The 19,872-nt window shown below is 38.4% G+C and overlaps 1 protein-coding gene across 1 annotated transcript in view; it reads right to left on the reverse strand.

Moving 5' to 3' along the window:
• AHI1 (Abelson helper integration site 1) overlaps positions 1-19,721 on the reverse strand; it is a 228,776-nt gene extending 209,055 nt beyond the window's left edge. The window contains 4 exon segments of the mRNA XM_017875481.1: positions 12,004-12,128; positions 13,608-13,671; positions 19,129-19,190; positions 19,525-19,721. Of these exon segments, the coding sequence (XP_017730970.1) occupies positions 12,004-12,128; positions 13,608-13,617 (135 nt within the window). The 5' untranslated portion in view covers positions 13,618-13,671; positions 19,129-19,190; positions 19,525-19,721.
• Between the last annotated feature and the right edge of the window lie 151 nt (positions 19,722-19,872).

Genomic DNA, 19,872 nt, shown 5'->3' on the forward strand with positions numbered 1-19,872 from the left:
GTACCCTAGAACTTAAAGTAGAAAAAAAAAAAAAAAAAAAAGAACAACTAATTTTCTGAGGAGGAATTCTAGGCTTCAGAAATTTGCATAAAGAAAAGCCAAATGTTAATGCACAGACAATGGGGAAAATGCCTCCAGGTCATTTCAGAGACCTTCACAGAGCCCTTCCTATCACAGGCCTGGAAGCCTAGGAGGGAAAAATGGATTCACGGGCCAGGCCCAGGGCCTCGCTGCTCTGTGCAGGCTTGAGACATGGGGCCCCGTGTCTCAGCTGCTCTGGCTGCAGTTATGGCTAAAAGGGGCCAAGAGACAGCTCAGGCTATTAATTCAGAGGGTGAAAGCCCCATGTCTTGGCAGCTTTCATGTCGTATTGAGCCTGTGGGTGTGCAGAAAGCAAGAGCTGAGGTTTGGAAACCTCTGCCTAGATTTTAGAGGATGTATGGAAATGTTTGGACGTCCAGATAGAAGTCCACTGCAGGGGTGGAACCCTCATGGAGAACCTCTACTATGGCAGTGCAGAAGGGAAATGTGGGGTTAGAGTTCCTACACAAGTCTCCACTGGGGCACTGCCTGGTAGAGCTGTGATAAGAGGGCCACTGTCCTCCAGAGCTCAGAATTGTAGATCCAGACAGTGTGCACCAAGCACCTGGAAAAGCCACAGGCACTCAATGCCAGCCGGTGAAAGCAGCTGCAGGGGCTGTACCATGCAGAGCCACAGGGTAGAGCTGCCCAAGGCCTTGGGAGTCTACCCCTTGTGTCAGTGTGGTCTAGATGTTAGACATGGAGTCAAAGGAGATTATTTTGGAGCTTTAAAATTTAATGACTGCCCTGCTGGGTTTTGGACTTGCATGGGGCCTATAGCCCCTTTGTTTTGGCCAATCTCTGACTTTTGGAATGGCAGCATTGACCCAATCCCTATCCCCACATTGTATCTCAGAAGTAACTAACTTGTTTTTTATTTTACAGGCTCATGGAAGAGACCTGCCTTGTGTCAGATGAGATTTTGGACTGTGGAATTTCGGGTTAATGTTGAACTAAGGTAAGACTTGGGGAACTGTTGAGAAAGCATGATTGTGTTTTGAAATGTGAGAAGGACATGAGATTTGGGAGAGGCCACGGGTGGAATGATACGGTTTGGCTCTGTGTACCCACCCAAATCTCATGGTGAATTACTACCACATGTTGAAAGAGGGACCAGGTGGGAGGTGACTGAATCATGGCTGTGGACTTCCCTCCTGCTGTTCTCTTGAGTTCTCCTGAGATCCCTTTGTTTGAAAGTGTGTAGCACTTCTCCCTTTGCTTGCTCTCTCTCCAGGTCTGGCCATGTGAAATCTGTGCCTGCCTCCCCTTCCACCATGATTGTAGCATCCAGAGGCCTCCCCAGCCATGTCCCCCAATATAGCATGCTGAACTGTAAGGTGACTAAACCTCTTTTCTTCATAAATTACCCAGTCTCAGTTAGCTCTTTATAGCAGTGAGAGAAGACTAATACAATGTTCTACCATTAAATAATGCCACTTCACATATATTTTAAGAAGTTCAGCCAGGCATGGTGGCTCACACCTGTAATTGCAGCTCTTTGGGAATGCAAGGCAGGATGATCACATGAACCCAGAAGTTCAAGACCAGAGTGGGCAACATAGTGAGACCCTGTCTCTACAGAAAAAACAAAAATTAGCCAGATGTGGTGGTGTGCACCTGTAGTCCCAGCTACTGAGGGCGTGGAGGTGGGAGGATTGCTTAAGCCCAGAAAGTCAAGGCTGCGGTGAGCTGTGATCTCACCACTGCACTCCAGCCTGGGTGACAGAGTGAGACCCTGTCTTAAAAAAAAAAGAAAAAAGAAGAAACTCACAAAAGTATACTTCTATTTATTTCCTCCCATACTTTGTGCTATGTTGGTCTTAGGTCTGAACATTTGTCCTCTCAAAAACTCACATTAAAATTTAGTCCATAATTTGGCAGTATTGAAAGTTGAGGCCTTTTAGTGGTGATTGAGTCATGAGGACTTTGCCCTCATGAGCAGATTAATCCATCAATGGATTAACCAATTTATGGATTAATGGGCTAATGGATTAGGGCAGGGGTCCCCATGCCCCAGGCCTCAGAGTGGTGCTTGTCCACGGCCTTTTACGAATCAGACCACATAGCAGGAAGTAAGTGGTGGGTGAGAGCATTATTGGCTGAGCTCCACCTCCTGTCAGATCAGTGGCAGCATTAGATTCTCACAGGAGCATCAACCCTATTATAAACGACGCACGCAAGGGACCTAGGTTGCACATTTCCTTATGAGAATCTAACCAATACCTGACGATCTGAGGTGGAACACTTTCATTCTGAAACCATCATCCCTGGCCCACTCCATGGAAAAACTGTCTTCCACAAAACTGGCTCCTGGTGCCAAAATGGTTGGGGATTGCTGGATTAGAGGATCATCATAACGGTGGGGCTGGTGACTTTATAAGAAGCAGACTTAGGCTAACACATTCAGCCCCCTTGGCATATGATGCTCTGCACTGCCTTGGGACTGCAGAGTCCTCACCAGCAAAAAGGTTCTCATCAGATGTGAACCCTTGACCTTGGACTTCTCAGCCTTAAAACCTGTAAGAAATAAATTCCTTTTCTTAATAAATTACGTTTCTGATATTCTGTTATAAGTAACAGAAAACTAAGACCGTTGTTAAATCATTTACTTCTACAAATACAGGTCGAATATCCCTTATCCAAAATGCTTGAGACAAAAAGTGTTTCAGATTTCTTTGGATTTTGTATATATGCATTCTATTTACTGGTTCAACATTCCTAATCTAAAATTCAAAATCCAAAATACTCCAATGAGCATTTCCTTTGAGCATAATCATGCTCAAAATGTTTTTGGATTCTTGACCATTTTGGATTTCAGATTAGGGATACTCACCATTTATTATAAATCCTACAAAAAAACAACTAATTATTCTTGCTTTAAAAAATATCTTTTAAAGAGATATTTTTTAGTAAGAGAAAGCCTCTATATATGTTACTATTTGCTGTGTTTTCTTTATTGTAAATCAAATGTCATTGTTTTTTCTTTTTTTTTTCTTTTAACACTTTCCTTGTCTACAGGTTTACTGACAAATTCTTCAGATTTTGTATACCCTCAAAGTTTTTATTTCAGCCTTCATTTTATGCAAGATATGTATCCTTGCAAAAAATGAAGGTGAAATAGAAACTTTTGAGGACAGAGAATTTTAGGTGACATTTTTTTTATTCAGGATTTTGAAATATTGTTCATTGTCTTTTAGCTAGAATACGTTTCTGATGAGAAGTCTGTTGGCATTATTCTCCCACATAAAAAGTCCTTTAATTTTCTCTGGCTGCTTTTAAGATTTTTAATTTCCTTCTTTTTTCCAGCCACTGTAGTATGATTTTGTTTCATATTTCTTCCTGTTTTGCTGTTGGCCTTTCTGATCTGTGGGTATTTTGTTTCGCACACAGTCTACAAAGTTTTTTAGGTCATATTTTTCCAATGATTCTGTCCCCATTCTCGTTTCAGTACAACGTAAGTTAAAATCTAATTTAGTCTAATAGGTCATTGGTGGTTCTCTTCTTCTTCTCTCCACTCCTATTCCAAGGCTTTTTTAGTGGTATGAAACTTTAAATAAACTCTCAGCGAGGATACGGTAGTACAAACAAACACCTAGTCCCAGTGTTTACCAACTTCCATGACGTAAGTATTCATATAACTACCGCCAATTTTAAGTTACTGAATAGTTTAACAACCATTTACAAAATTCCTACATATCTTAAATCATATGGCGCCCTGTCAGACCCACCACTGATTTTTTTGTGTATTGTTCTGAATAATTCTATATTGCTATTTCTTCAACGTTTACTGGATAATCTTTAATGCATTGTCAGTATGCTCAACCGCAGCAATTAACATTTTCGAATATGTATTTTTTTAATCTTAGAAGTATGATTTGTCTTTGAAAATACGTTCTATTTCCTTATCTTTTACACTTCTTTAGTTTCTCACTGTTCTCTCCTAGAGTCTGTTTCTAATTGATCTGACTCATCTTTTGGTAATGGATCAGGTTATCTTTCTTTTTTTAAATGCTGGTAGATTTGATTGAATATGTGACATTATCATAAATTTATTATTTGTTGGTGGCTGGATTTTGTTGGCAATCTTCTAAATAATTGCTGGGCATGCTCTGGGATACCATGAAATTCACTTCACCAGTATAAACCATTTACGCCGCTTTTTTTTTTTTTTTTGAAGACGGAGTCTCACTCTGTCACCCAGGCTGGAGTCAGTGGTGCGATCTTGGCTCACTGTAACCTACACCTCCCAGCTTCAAGTGATTCTCCTGTCTCAGCCTCCCAAGTAACTGGGACTACAGGTGCCTGCCACCACACTCGGCTAATTTTTTTTTTTTTTTTTTTGTATTTTAGTAGAGACAGGGTTGCACTATGTTGGTCAGGCTGGTCTCGAACTCCTGACCTCGTGATCCGCCCACCTCAGCCTCCCAAAGTGCTGGGATTACAGGCATGAGCCACCAAACCCAGCCCATTTAAGACTTTTTAAATTTAGTTACCCCCTGAAAACATTGGGGTTCTAAATTTGTTTTGACAGAGCCAAAGGTAATTACAGATTTATAAGCTAAATCCAGGCCAACACTTATATAGGTGAATGAACACATGAAGGATATTATTAATACCTAGGAAACTGTGAAGATTTTCTACCCTTTTAAAATCAATTCAGTGCACAATACAAAAAGTTTTAGAAAATGTAATTCATAAGATGAAGAAGATATCACCTCTACAAAAGAACTATTATAAAAATAAAGTGAGAGAAGATAAAATCAAGATAATACAATATACACAATAAAAGTGAGCAAAATATGGCTTAACTTTCCCCTTTTAAAAGAATGCATATGCAACTCCAAAAATCATTATAGCTACAATTTGAGTACTTACTCTTAGCAATTCATATTTATTTGTTCCAGTTACTATTCCTGAGTATCAAACCACTCCAGACTTAGCAGTGTAAAATAATAAGCAGTTTATTATGCTCTGAGCCCACTATATTCTCTTTATTTATCAAGCCCCTCTTATCTAATTCCTGATGCTTTGATCCCACAATCCATCACTTCAATCATCACCCGCCATTTTCATGTACTTCCTATCCATCACACTTGTCTGGTAAAACTGCAGGCACTGTTCAAATTTAGTGAACTTTATTTCCATAACTATAACCAGGCTATTGAATACTGCTGGAAAAACCCGAACCACTTCAAAGACGGTGTATTAGTCCATTTTCACGCTGCTGATAAAGACATAACTGACACTGGGCAATTTACAAATGAAAGAGGTTTAATGGACTTAAAGTTCCACATGGTCGAGGCCTCACAATCATGGTGGAAGGCAAGGTGGAGCAAGTCACATCTTACATGGATGGCGGCAGGCAGAGAGAGCTTGTGCAGGGAAACTCCAATTTTTAAAACCATCAGATCTCATGAGACTTATTCACTATGACGACAACAGCAGAGGAAAGACCTGCCCCCGTGATTCAATTACCTCCCACTGGGTTCCTCCCATGACACATGGGAATTGTGAAAGTTACAATTCAAGATAAGATTTGGATGGGGACACAGCCAAACCATATCACATGTTAACCTTTCTACCAGCATTCTACCAAAAAGCCTTGCTTGCTACCATACTACTAATAAACTTTTAAATACCTTTTTGATAAGCAAAAATATCTTGGTATTCCAATCTGAATCTCTTTTAAAATATTACTACATTAAAATATTACTACATTTATTACTACATTTATTACTACATTACTACAATTCAATACAAACTATTGAAATCATACATAATATACAATGTTATTTTCTCTTGTATCTGGTTTTATTTTTTCATTCCTTTTGCTCACTTAGCTCATTCCTTTTGCTCATCTTAATATTTATGGAATCAATTTATGCAACTTCCTTACAAGTTAACAAAAGGGATGAAACTTACTCATAAGGTTGTTACAAGGATTATAGGATAATTATAAAATACTCAGAAGGTCCTTCTGATTCCACATTATGTAGTTGCTCAATAAATATTAGCAATTATTATCAGTAGCTATATGTAAGAGCATTAATGCTATGACTATAAAAATACTACATACTTTTCTCAGTGAACTGGCTTATAGCCAGGTTTGGTTTTTGACAAAAAAGTATCTTATACATCAGATTTATTCATTCATTCCACAAATACTCATTGAGTCTTCTGTGTGCAGGCAGAAAATGCTGTCTTCATTTGGGAGGTCTTTTATCCCTTTTAAGACCAGAATATTTTGGGAGGTCTTTTATCCCTTTTAAGAACAGAATATCTTTATACACTGGAAGGTTAAACCAGCCAGTTATTTTTATTGTCTTATGGAAATACCTGCCTATTAGATTTTACATTTAAGTTTTGAGTTACCTGAAACGTAATTTTTAGTTTGTGAGATAAAATTCCGTCCCTCAAAGTTTCGCTCGTCACCTAGGCTGGAGTGCAGTGGCATGATCTCAGCTCACTGAAACCTCCACCTCCCGGGTTCAAGTGATTCTCGTGTCTCAGCCACCCAAGTAGCTGGGATTACAGGTATACAACATCATGCCTGGCTAATTTTTTGTATTTTTAGTAGAGACTGGGTTTCAACATGTTGGCCAGGCTGGTCTTGAACTGCTAGCCTCAAGTGATCTGCCTGCCTTGGCCTCCAAAAATGCTAGGACTACAGGTGTGAGCCACTGTGCCTGGCCTTTTGTTTTAAATATTTCAGTTAATCTTCCTGTTGTATTTTTCTGCATTAACTTTAGCCTAATTTTGCAACTAAAGAAATCATCCACTGGAAACTATTACAATTGGATTAAAACTAAAAATTAATCTGGAAACACCTGGTATATATAAAGTGCAACCTATCTGTAACACCTACTAATAAATTTTTTCTATTTGAATCTGTACTTTTGGAAATTTTACTTTTAAGATCTTTCAGGACTTTTGTAGTTTCTATGTATGTAGTATCTATCTGTTAATTTTTGTATTTTTCTCCAATACTTTCTTATTGTTTCTAGCTATAATCGTTAATTTTATGTACTTATTTTGTTCACACAGGTTGATTCACATAGGTTTTCTAATATTAGCATTCAAACCATCAATAATGATCATTTGTTCTCCTCACTAAGCATCATATTTGCCCACACTGTACACTATACACTGGCATAACAGGGAGCCAGTATAGTTGTTATGAACTGTACTGTACAAGCTATAGAATCAGTAGGACCTGGATTCACTATTATTGGTTATATGATCCTGGGTACATTTCTTAACCTCTGTGCCTCAGTTCTTCAGTGTATACTGATTTTATAGGATGTGTGTGAGAATTAGATGAGTTAATACATGTAAAACACTTATGGTGCCTGCTATGCAACAAATATGGACAAATACCTATTGAAAAAAAGCTATCATATCTTTATGTTTCATGTCTTAATATATTTACTTCAAGATTATTAAACACTTATGATGAAAAGACATCTTCCCTTGCAGGTCCTGATTTTAAAGGAAGAACCTATAGGCTAGGTGTCCCCCTTTTCAAGGGGACCCACAGAAAACTATTGAAATCATACATAATATACCATGTATATGTATGGATTTGCATTTTCCTAGAACCCCACAGTGTGTTCTAGGTTTGTTGCTCACATGTATGGCTTTCACATACATGAACACAAAATGTTCTAAAAAATCCATTACCATCCTATTCCCAATTAAAATACAACAGCTTTTTTCCTTGTTATTTTTATATTATATGGTTTTTATTCAATTTATTTGCACTAACTTATTAATATTGACTGATATCCAATTATGAAGCTATTCTTGAGTTCTTCGAGGCAACTATATGGCTGAGACAGATTATTCTTTTAACATGATTAATTTCAATGTGTTCATATATTTACATAGCGATTTTGTTCTCTTAACACACATTCATAAATGAGACAGCTATAAGTTTTCTTCAGAAATAAAACATAGACAACTGTCTATATTTTGCACATTTTACTTTTAAACTTTATGTCATTTTGTTTAATGTGTGAATCTTGCAAGCAAAATACCTGATATTTTATTTTATTTACTATTACTATTATTTTTGAGACAGGGTCTCACTCTATCACTCCGGTAAGAATGCAGTGGCATGATCATGGCTCACTGCAGCCTCGACCTCCCAGCTCAAGCAATCCTCCCACCTCAGCCTCCCGAGTAGCTAGGACTACAAGCGCATGCCACCATGCCCAGGTAAGTTTTTATTTTTTGAGAGATGGGATCTTACTACATTGCCCAGGCTAGTCTTGAACTCCTGCACTGAAGCAATTTCTCCCACCTTGGATTTCCAAAGTGTTGGGATTACAGACATGAGCTACCACGCCTGGTCCTGATTACTTTAAAAGTCTATTTTTGAATCCGCTTTCAAAAATAGGAAGCTTAAACTATTTACATTTATTGTCATGACTGAGTTTGCTCTTAAATTTCTTATTTCATTATATTCTTTAAAAAAATCTCATTTAATTTTTTTTAACTCAGATGACTTAGAAAGTGTAATAATCTATTTTATATATATCACTTGTTTTATTTCAAACTCTAGGATGAAATAATAACTTTTGACTACACACTATAGTTAATAATAATGGTTACGTGACTTTTTCTTCCTAAGTTAAGAAGCTTTGCTTAATCTTTGAAAACAATTTGGTTCTGTTCTCTCACATTATCATAGACACATATCTAATGTAAAATCTTCAGGAATTACTCTGGACATATATAATAATTAAGAAAGTTCTACATATTTAACTGATTTCAAAGTTCATCCAATGTATTTTTGGTTCATAAATTTTCCACTAAAATTCTTTTAACTGATACATAATAGTTGTACATATTTTGGGGGTACATGTGATATTCTGACACTGTATATAGTATATAATGATCACATCAGAGCATCTGACATACCCATTACTCCAAGCACTTATCTTTTATGTTGGGAACATAAATCTTTTCTTCTGGCTATTTTGAAATATACAACAAATTATTAACTATAATTTCCCTACTGTAATACTAACTACTAGAATTTATTCCTTCCAACTGTATATTTATACTCCTTAACCAACTTCTCTTCATCCCTCCCTCTAAGATCTTAAGATGTTCTATTCTTAAATTCTTAACTTTGATTCTTATCTAGAAATGGTACTACATCTTTAATAAATCTTAAATCTTTGTTTTTTTTTTCAGGGAGGGAACACTGATAATATTTCGCTAATAATGCACATGTTTACAACTACCATCAAAAATAACTAACAACTTAGGTGACTAGATTCCTCAGGCTACAATTTTTCCCTTAATGCTCTAAATATTTCTCCATTGTCTTTTGGATTTAGTGTTTTACAGAGAAGTCTGAAATATATTATATGTTTTTCTGTTTAAGTGTTTGTAATATTTATTTTACTCTTAAGATAAAAACAAAAGAATGTTTCTAGATATAGTTCTCATCTCGTAAGTTTTGCCTGGAATGCAAGATGGACTCATCTCTTCAGAAATCTCAGCAAGGTTTCTTCGTCATGCTTGTTATTGTTGCTGCTCCACTAGTGCTGTCTGGGAATACTTATTTGTGGGTCAAATATTTTCCTATGTCCTCATTCTTTATTTCTTTCATTTTAGTTTTGGTCATTTCTTCTCACCTCGAATTTGTCTCCCACTTCACTGATTAGATTTTTCAAACGTAGTGTCAATTCTATCATTTTAGGCCTGAGATATAGTCTTAAGGAAGCAACTGAAGAAAGAACATGTACTTTTAAAATTGCAGAGACTGCGGTCTTAAATCCCAGTTATCCTATTTTTGACTATATGACCTAAGGAAATCACTTAACATGTCTGTTTATAAAATTTCTCATGTGCAAAAAAAGAGTCCCAATGCCTATCTTGCAAGATTAACATTAAGATTTAGAAATAATATTTGTAAAACTCTTATTATTGTGCCTTATATATAATTGGAACATAAGATGAACCTGCCATTATTATGAATCCTTATTTTGACTTTTTTCCTTGCTTAATTTTATTTCAGACTGCTCCCTTTCTCATCTCAGCCTGTTTTGTATGTAGGATTCCCTGTTCTTCTTTCAAGAAGAGGTCCTATCTCTTCAAATTTCATTAAAATAGGTAATATTGGGTGGTGGTTAAGGCAGTGGATTCTGCACTCCCATTCTCAGTGTTTGAATCCTGGTTCTACCATTTACGATGTAACTTTCAGCAAGTTTCTTAACTTCTATGATGTAGTTTTCTCCTCCGAAGAAATGAAACCCCATAAGTTCGTCGTTTGTACTAAATGACTGAATATATATAAAGTGTTTAGAAGAGTGCCTAAAGATAGAAAGCATTCAGGCATTTAGCAAATGAAAGCAGGTATTATTCTTTTACTTCCTACAGTTAATCATGTCAAAAATATTTTGTTTTCCTCTAAGTCCTCTAGAAATATTCCCCTTCTTTTGAGCTGGGAAATCTCTTTCCAAGTATCTGTTTCTAGTGTACTTATTTCTGAAAGAAAAGAAGCCTAGTCAGGCCTGCTGTTTGCAAAGAGAGGCTGGGTAAATTATGTTTAGTCATTTCACACTTATGTGCCCCTCAACATTTAAACTGGACTTTAGATAAATGGAAATAACCTCTGCCCATTCTGATTATCCATTTAATTTAAACCTTGGTCTAAATCAGTTTAGATTCAGTCTTGTTCATGGCTCACAACTCCCAGTTCTTTAATACTGAGAGACAATATGAGGTTCTTCTCTGAGCATAAAACATCTCTGCAGACAACTGTTTCCAGGATTCCTTTTGCTTTTGCCCAACATAAACCACTCCATCTGAGGGCAGGGCATATACCAATAAGCAATGTTTCATCCTCCATGTCACTATTCCCTACCATATTGTGCACCAGTACCACCGGAAAAAGCACATGCTATTTCAGAGCAGCATTCACTATGGAAGTGCTAATCTGTCCCATTCTGTCAGTTGGAAATTTTTGTGCAGTAGTATACCAGTGTATATACTATGAACCCTCACATGTGTGCAGCTGGATTTTGGCCTGTGTTAGTACTTATTTTTGCCTCACTTCAGAATTTATACTGTTACATTGACAGCTGCCAGACAGAATACTAAAATAAACAGGTCTTAAGAAAAAATGGGGTAAATCTTACAACAAGCAAAATGTAGGATGTATAACTCATCATAAAACTCCTGCCAAAAAAAAAAACTACATTATTATTTACACTAGAACCTATTTCTTTTTCTGTGAGGACAGAAGAGATAACAGTCAAAGTAGTAAAAAGCACAACTGAAGTAGTGAGATAGGTATAAAGGGTGTAGAGTACATTAACTGTGGATGCCAATACAGACTCTTTGTGATTCCAAGGGGATCAGGTTGTAGTTAGTTGCTGATTTGCTTAGTCTTTACTTTAAGCACTGTATTTTTAATCCCTTAAAGTGTGCTGCCAAAATTTCTATCATTTGAAAGTGTGCCTCAAACATAAAAGGATAATTATTGCCTTAAGGCCATTGATTTCTCCCGGTTCTGTCGGGTAGAATCACACAGAAAAAGTGTAAATAAGCACAAGCTACTTAGTATCAGAAGTTAAGATACTACTTCCTAAGTTCTTCACAATTATGGGTTAAAAATATTTTCTTCAAAATGGTATCATGGCTAGTTTGGAGTTTCCCCACTATCTCCGGTCACTCTCCCCACTGTGTGTGTGTTCTTCCTGTAGGACAGCACTCAAGAATGAACTCAATACTTCCACAGTGATGTTGATTCTAATGTAAACTTTATTTTACCATGTGTTATTGACCATGACATAGTGTTACTGTTTTTAATTTTCAAAACTCCTTAGAATTTTAACATGAAATGCAGTCATATCTGCATTTTATGCAGATATGTAAATCACCATTACCCAATGATCGTTTACTTACTGAGATGTTTTCTCCAGACTTGACAAGTTTTTTCTTCAGTTTTTTCTTTTCACGCATTAGATCACTGTGAGTCTTAAGCAATTCTTCAAAGCGAACTTTGGTTTTTACTTTTGCTTCACTCTCAGCTACAAAAGATAGAGTCATGTCATTTTGTAAACGACTCTATTATAACACATAACCTACACTACTATTATGTTAAGAAATAAAGTCTTGTAAATACCGGCATGAGTTCTCTAGCTACGTTAGAAAAACTCACCAGTCTTTCCTTCTTAAAATACTTTTTATTTTGACTTTAGTGATCACAACATTCACCTGTATCCCTCTGACCTTTTTGGCCACTCACTCTAAAAGTCTCCTTCGCTAAGTTAACTTTTTATTTCTGATAAACAGTAGCATCTACCACTGTTAGTTACATGTTATGTGGCTTTAGACAAGTTACTTAACATCTCTGAACTTAATTTTCCTTATCTGTAAAATCACAATTATCTTATGTCAAAGATAATTTTTTTGCATGAAAAATACCTAAGGTCTGCCTAGCCTGTAATCAGTATTCCACAAACATTAACAGGTTTTTCCTTTAAAACATCAATAAGATAATGCTTAAGCCCCTGAAAATTTCCCATTTCATTTAGGATAAAGTAAGTATATTATATGCCCTACAGGGTTCCATACCTCTTGATCTATCTCCAGGGCTTCAAGTCAAGACAAATACCCTCTTAGATGCCTATGTTCTAGCTATAACACCCTTCCTTTAGCTCCTCCGCCACAGCAAGCTCCTTCCCACGTGAAGCTGTTTCTGAGGCAAACTTCCTCTAACTCCTCACCTGGCTGGTGTGTTAACCTGTCTTTAGTTTAAATGCTGTCTGTAAATAAAACATCTCCTGACAAACTCATCTTAATTTTCATCTTTCTCACATAGCAGGTTGTTCTCTTCCTTCGCAGCACTTAACCCAAATGGAAATTGTATAATTATTAGAAACATATTGTCTGTTTCCCCCATAACTACATCCCTAGCAACAATTATGAGGTCTGACATAGTGTACACACTCAGTCATTATGTTTTAAATTAATAAACGCTGAATGAATGGGTGCTCTAGAGCAAGTGTTGGCAAACTATGGGCTGCAGGCTAGTCACTTGTTTTTGTAAAGGTTTATTGAAATCAGACATGCCCATTTGATTCAGAATTGTTATAACTGCCTTCATGCTTTAAAAGAGAGAGAGACACAGAGTTGAGTAGTTATAGCAGAGACTAAGCCTAAAATATTTACTAGCTGGGCCTTTTAGAAAAGATTGCCAATGCTTGTGGTGGAGTAAAACATTCAATTTTGATGATAAAAAATAAAAACTAACCCTATGTTGTAATCATTATTTACCTTGTCCAGCTGAGTCCCAAACTACCATCCATTAAATACATACTAACCTTAATTACAACATTAAATAGAAAACTGAATACAAAACCAATAAGTATCTCTAAATGTAGTATATTTGGTCAATGACATCTAATGTATTCATTGATCTGTTAAAGAATCCCTTAAAATAAACCAAACTTAAAAGTAAATGTATAAAATATAAATTTTATACATAAATTTCATGAAAGTCTTACCAGTAGGCATCTCTCAGCTTTATGCAGAGGACTGAAAATGTAAAGCATTGACTCAATCAGGATCCTATCGAAACAAAGACGATGTATTTGTAATATGGAACTTCCAAATAAAAATTATAAAACATTCTTCACACAAGATCGTGCCATTGTATGTCCACTACTTCATTAAGTGTTTAATAATAAATCAATGTTCCCTTATCCCAACCTTGTGCAAATGACTTGGGTACATTTTAATCAGTTTAGGGCCCTAAAATCAAGGGAAACAAACTGGACCATATATGAATAAAGTATTTATATATTTGAAACCAACAAAAAAAACATTTTGAAGGCAGTGAACGTCTAAAGTGGTATGTTAATAAACGTTTTAAAATGTTTCAATATATTAATGAACATTTCAACACACTTTTAAGAAACCAAACACCATCTCAGGACTGACTTTCCTAAGAGCATTCACTATTACATTAAAGCATGCTTGCGTGCAGCATACTCAGACAGTGAATTTAAATACCTCTGTGTCTGCCATTGAAAATTCTGCTACAATAGAGGACAGTACAAATAAGTGTACCATCTTTCTTTAATAAAACCTGGGTGTGTATTACTGTGTGTCAGAACTCAAAACCGTGTTTAAACTCAGTATGTATACTACTAAACTGCCTGTTTTATTAAAAAATGGGGGTGTATGTCTAAAATGAACATATTAATTCTCACATTAGAACACTTAGAACGTAATATGCATGTTATTGAGACTAAAACTGAAGAGTGTTTAAAAAAAAAAAGAAGAAAAGCTGGTTCAGGGATTACTGGTCTGTTTGTTTTTGAGATGGAGTCTCCCTTTGTCCAGTGCAGTGGCATGATCTCGGCTCACTGCAACCTCCCAGGTTCAAGCGATTCTCCTGCCTCAGCCTCCCAAGTAGCTGGGATTACAGGCGTGTGCCACCACACCCAGCTAATTTTTGTATTTTTAGTAGAGACAGGGTTTCACCATGTTGGCCAGGCTGTTCTTGAACTTCTGACCTCATGTGATCTGCCCAATTCGGCCTCCCAAAGTGTTGGGATTACAGGTGTGAGCCACTACACTGGGTCCAAGGCTTTATTGGTTAATGCTCCAATTCCCTGGAGATCCACATTCATGTTTCTCTTGCAGAAATGTCTAAGAAATTCTAAAAAGAAAGAAATGATTATGTAAACATACCTAACTATGTCAGTTAATTTCGGTAACGACCATGTGGTACCCAGACAAAACAGACATCACTAAATCCATGGAGTAAAAACTCTTATACTTTAGTGATAGGAGCCTGTATTTACTCCTTCTAGCAATTATGAATCTAATAACTCGTCTTCTACTTTCTTTTTTTTTTTTTTTTTGAGACGGAGTCTTGCTCTGTCGCCCAGGCTGGAGTGCAGTGGCCAGATCTCAGCTCACGGCAAGCTCCGCCTCCTGGGTTCACGCCATTCTCCTGCCTCAGCCTCCCGAATAGCTGGGACTACAGGCGACCGCCACCTCGCCTGGCTAGTTTTTTGTATTTTTTAGTAGAGACAGGGTTTCACCATGTTAGCCAGGATGGTCTCGATCTCCTGACCTCGTGATCCACCCATCTCGGCCTCCCAAAGTGCTGGGATTATAGGCTTGAGCCACCGCGCCCGGCCATACTTTCTAGTCTATATCAAATTAGAAAGAGAAGCTGCAAAGGCAAGCACAATGACAGCATCCCTGAGAGCACGTAAGTAGAAAAATCATAAAACAAACAAAAATTTAATATTTATACTACTTGACGGTCATCTAACAGGCAGGGAAAAAGCTGAACAATATTATGACTATGATTCATCACAAAAAAAAAATTGTGATTCATGCCTGTAATCCCAATACTTTGGGAGGAAGAGGCAGGCGGATCACTTGAGGTCAGGAGTTTGAGTCCTGTCTAGCCAACATGGTAAAACCCCATCTCTACTAAAAATACAAAAACTAGTCAGGTGTGGAGCTACTGGGGAGGCTGAGGCAGGAGAATCGCTTGAACCTGGGATGTGGAGGTTGCCGTGAGCTGAGACTGCACCAGTGTGCTCCAGCCTGGGTGATGGAGTGAGATAATATTTTGGAAAGATTAAATAACTAATGAAGAGGCAGGAGAAAGAATCGGAGGTGATTCCCACGTTTCTAGAACTAGAATAAGTAGGTTAGTAGTATCATTAAACGGTAATATAATGCAGTATAGGAGAGTAGTTTAAAACCCATGTCCTAGAATTAGTTTTCATGGTCACTTGTGTGACTTTGCTTCCTCATCTGTAAAAACACTCTACTAGTGCCGACTCAAAGGGTTGTTGTAAGGGTTAAATGATTTACAACAGTACCTTAGACAGAAGCAGCAACAATAAATGTTAGCTATAATTATAACAGGTACTTGTTAGGGTGCAGTCACTGAGCTTAGTGTGGGTCATGTTGAGTTGGGTATCTGAAGGGCACTGAGCAGCTACAAGCATCAGATCCATTGTCAGATCCTTGGATCCAAATACCAGTTCTACCTGCCAGCAGATTCATCTCTAGGGACATCAATTTCCTAATCTTTCACAATAATAAATCACTCACAGTGTTTTTATAAAGATTAAATGAGAACATGCAAGTAAAATACTTGGCACAATGCCTAGCACATGGCAAACTCTTCAAAAATAACAATTGTTATTACTGTTCTATGTGTGTGTCTGTGTTTATGTATATAATCATATTATGTTTGTTAGGCAATCTATTAATCCAGCAGGGAGACCCGAGGCTGAAGATTTGGGAGTTATTTATAAATATGATAGTTGCAAGAAAATAAAAAGCCAATGAGAATCCTGAGAGCCCACAATATAAAGTAAAATCAGGGAGACAGGTAAAAAATTGGGAGACAGAAGCATTACAGAAGGAAACAGTTTTAAAGGAGATGTAGCCTATATACTGTGTGGCATCAAAAGGGGCTGGAGGTTTTGAAGAAAGTCCACTGAATCTGCAAGTAGGAAGTCACGTGTGTCAAAGCTGTTTATGGAGGGGCAGAAACCTAGCAGGCTGGGGCTGAGGGATGAATGGAAAGTGACCCCTGTAGAAGGGACATGTAGACAATTCTTTACAGAATTCTTCCAACTGTCTTTCTATCACCCCTAAAGGCAGTGCCATGAGACAGTAACTCTGGGACAAAAATACTGTGGAAGGATGATGCTGTTTGTTTTAAGATTGTTTCCATGCCACAATCACCTTTCCCTTTTAAAAAATAAATCATCATCTACACAGCAACTAGTGTAATTTTCTAAAATTCAAATGTGACGCTGTCATTCCTTTGCTTAAAATTCTTCACTAGCTCCCAATCACACACTGAAAAAAATATCAAGTCCTTACCATTGAGGTCCAAGGCCATTTATGAAATGTCCCCTTCACACCATACACTGTGTTCCAGCCATGTGAAACTACCTCCAGGCCTTCACATGTGCCACGTCTTCTCTTGCTTTTGTATCATTACACATATATCCCCTCTCCTAAAAAAATGTCCTTCCTCCTTTGTCATTCTAACAAACTCCTCATTATCCTTTGAAGGCAAGTATCTTCTCTAGAGAACATTCGCACCTTGAAGGGCAGTGAAGCACTTCTCTTCTGTGCTCCCAGGGTGCCTGAATCTTTGTAACTCCCTCTACCTCAGCCCTGAATTTTCATCCTGGTAAAATGTTCTGACTCCCACCAAACTGCTAGCTTTGGAGGCCACGCCAATGCTCTCTCTAGTTATGTATCTGCCACTATGAAAGAAGAGAGAGGAGAAGAGAAGCGAAGCGACGAGAAGTAAAGCAAAGTGAAGCAGTAGCAATGGTCCTAGAGTAAAAAAACTCAGGTCTGAGCTCTAGTGTCACCATTTACTGATGTGGCCTTGGGTAAGCTACTTAATTTCTAATCCTTGGTTTTTCCTTGTCTGGGAATTTAAAATGGCACCTGTTTTAGTACTGCAAGGAGAAAATACCAAAAAGCAAAGTAATGAGTACACTGAAATAAAATTACTTTGTCCATTATTATTGTATTAAAAATAAGTAATAAGGCCGGGCGCGGTGGCTCAAGCCTGTAATCCCAGCACTTTGGGAGGCCGAGACGGGCGGATCACGAGGTCAGGAGATCAAGACCATCCTGGCTAACATGGTGAAACCCCGTCTCTACTAAAATACAAAAAACTAGCCGGGCGACCTGGCGGGCGCCTGTAGTCCCAGCTACTCGGGAGGCTGAGGCAGGAGAATGGCGTGAACCCGGGAGGCGGAGCTTGCAGTGAGCTGAGATCCGGCCACTGCACTCCAGCCTGGGCGACAGAGCAAGATTTCGTCTCAAAAAAAAAAAAAAAAAAAAAAGTAATAAAATACATAAATCATAGATTTACTATTAATAGCTTAATACACAACTTAATAAATACTAATATTATTTAATAACACAGCAAATACATTATAGAAATCATCTCTAATTTTTTTTTTTTTGGAGACAGAGTCTTGCTCTATTGCCCAGGTTGGAGTGCAGTGGCACAATCTCAGCTCACTGCTGCCTCCGCCTCCTGGGATCAAGCAATTCCCCTGCCTCAATCTCCCTAGCAGCTGGGACTACAGGTGTGCGCCACCATACCCGGCTAATTTTTGTATTTTTAGTAGAGATGATCACCAACATTGGCCAGGCCGATACTGAACTCCTGACCTCAAGTGATCCACCCACTCTTGATCCTCCCAAAGTGCTAGGATTACAAGCGTGACACACTGCGCTCAGCCATCTCTAAATCTTAATGTGTACGATAGCAAACACATGATAGAATTAATGACTAATATTTAATTAGTAACATATCTGCGAAAATTCAGGTCGGACTTTAAAAGACACCTCCGAATCTTATATATTCCATTATTTTACAACTTCTCCCTCACAAACCCTTTCACAGGAGCTTCTAAGAGATACTATGTAGGAAAATTAAATGGATTACATTTCATCTCATTTTATTTTACAGACCACCTGATTATCAGCCAATATGTGACTCAATATCAACGGTAGAAAAAATTGAAAGGCTTGATAATTCCCTCTTTAACCAAATGTTATTGCAAGGGAAAAAAAGACAAACAAAAATCCTGTACACAAAGTTCAATGAATAGATCAACAAGATTCTTCATAAATACACAAGATTCTAACTTCATAAATATTATTCTTCATAAACAAGATTCTAAGTATGGTTTAAAAACACTTTTGGTATTTTAATTTCTTTCAAGCATTCTTTAAAAAACTTCCCAGAGTACTCATAAGAAGCAATCTTCCTCCTAACCCAAGCAATAACAGCAACTGCTAATGCAACAGGTGAAAAAACTGTTGGCATCTCTTTCTCAAAAGGGAAAAACTTTATTTTCACATTAGATGTTTTCACAGGAATGCCAAAAGCAGCACAACCTTTGATAAGGATTCTTAAATGGTCTACATTTTATTCTATTTTATGCATCTCGAAACAATCCTATTAATATAATTTGGCTCTTATAAGTTTAACAAATTGATCACCTTTTCTCAGACGTAATTAAGAAGGCTCTCACGGGTTGAAGATTCAGCCCCAGGATGACACTCTAAAAGGAAATAAACACACTCAGTACGCATCTGATTTAAAAGCTTTTAAACAAGAATCGGGAGTAGGAAAGGCAAAGATTGAATTCCCTATCAGAACACCATGCTCAACTCTCCGGAGACACGGAGACTAGTGAAAGAAGCGGAAAAGTACGTTGAGGACTCCGGGAATTCATATTCCTCCGGGACACCCGGCCCACGCTCCCCGGTCAGTCCGCGATCAGCCCCCTGCTCTCTCGGACTCCAGCAGCCCCAACACGCCGTCCCGGAGAGGGCGAGGCAGGCCGAACACCTGGGCCCGCGCTCCTGCCACCAGCGAACCCACGCGGTACTCACGGAGAGGAGGAGTAGGAAGAACTGCCCGTCCCGCCCGAGCCGACACCCGGAACAGTGCAAATCGACTCCCCCGCGCCCAGCGGCGCGGGCGCGAAGTGAGGCGGCCACGAAGCCACCTTACCCGCCAGCGACCGGGGTTCGGGAGCAAGCCACGACTCCGTGCCGCAGTGCGGACAACTCGCGGCCTGCTGACGTCAGCGCCGGCCTACACCGCCGTTCCCATGGCGACCGACGCGTCTCGCGCTCTAGGCGCCGATCGCGGCCCCGGCCCCGCCCCCGCGCCGCCGCCGCCTCCGCCTCCGCCTCCGTCCGGGATTAGGGGCCGCGCGGCGCCTGCACCGGAGCCCT

This window comes from Rhinopithecus bieti, unplaced genomic scaffold, assembly GCF_001698545.2.
Source record: "Rhinopithecus bieti isolate Rb0 unplaced genomic scaffold, ASM169854v2 scaffold_9615, whole genome shotgun sequence".
Taxonomy (NCBI): Eukaryota; Metazoa; Chordata; class Mammalia; order Primates; family Cercopithecidae; genus Rhinopithecus; species Rhinopithecus bieti.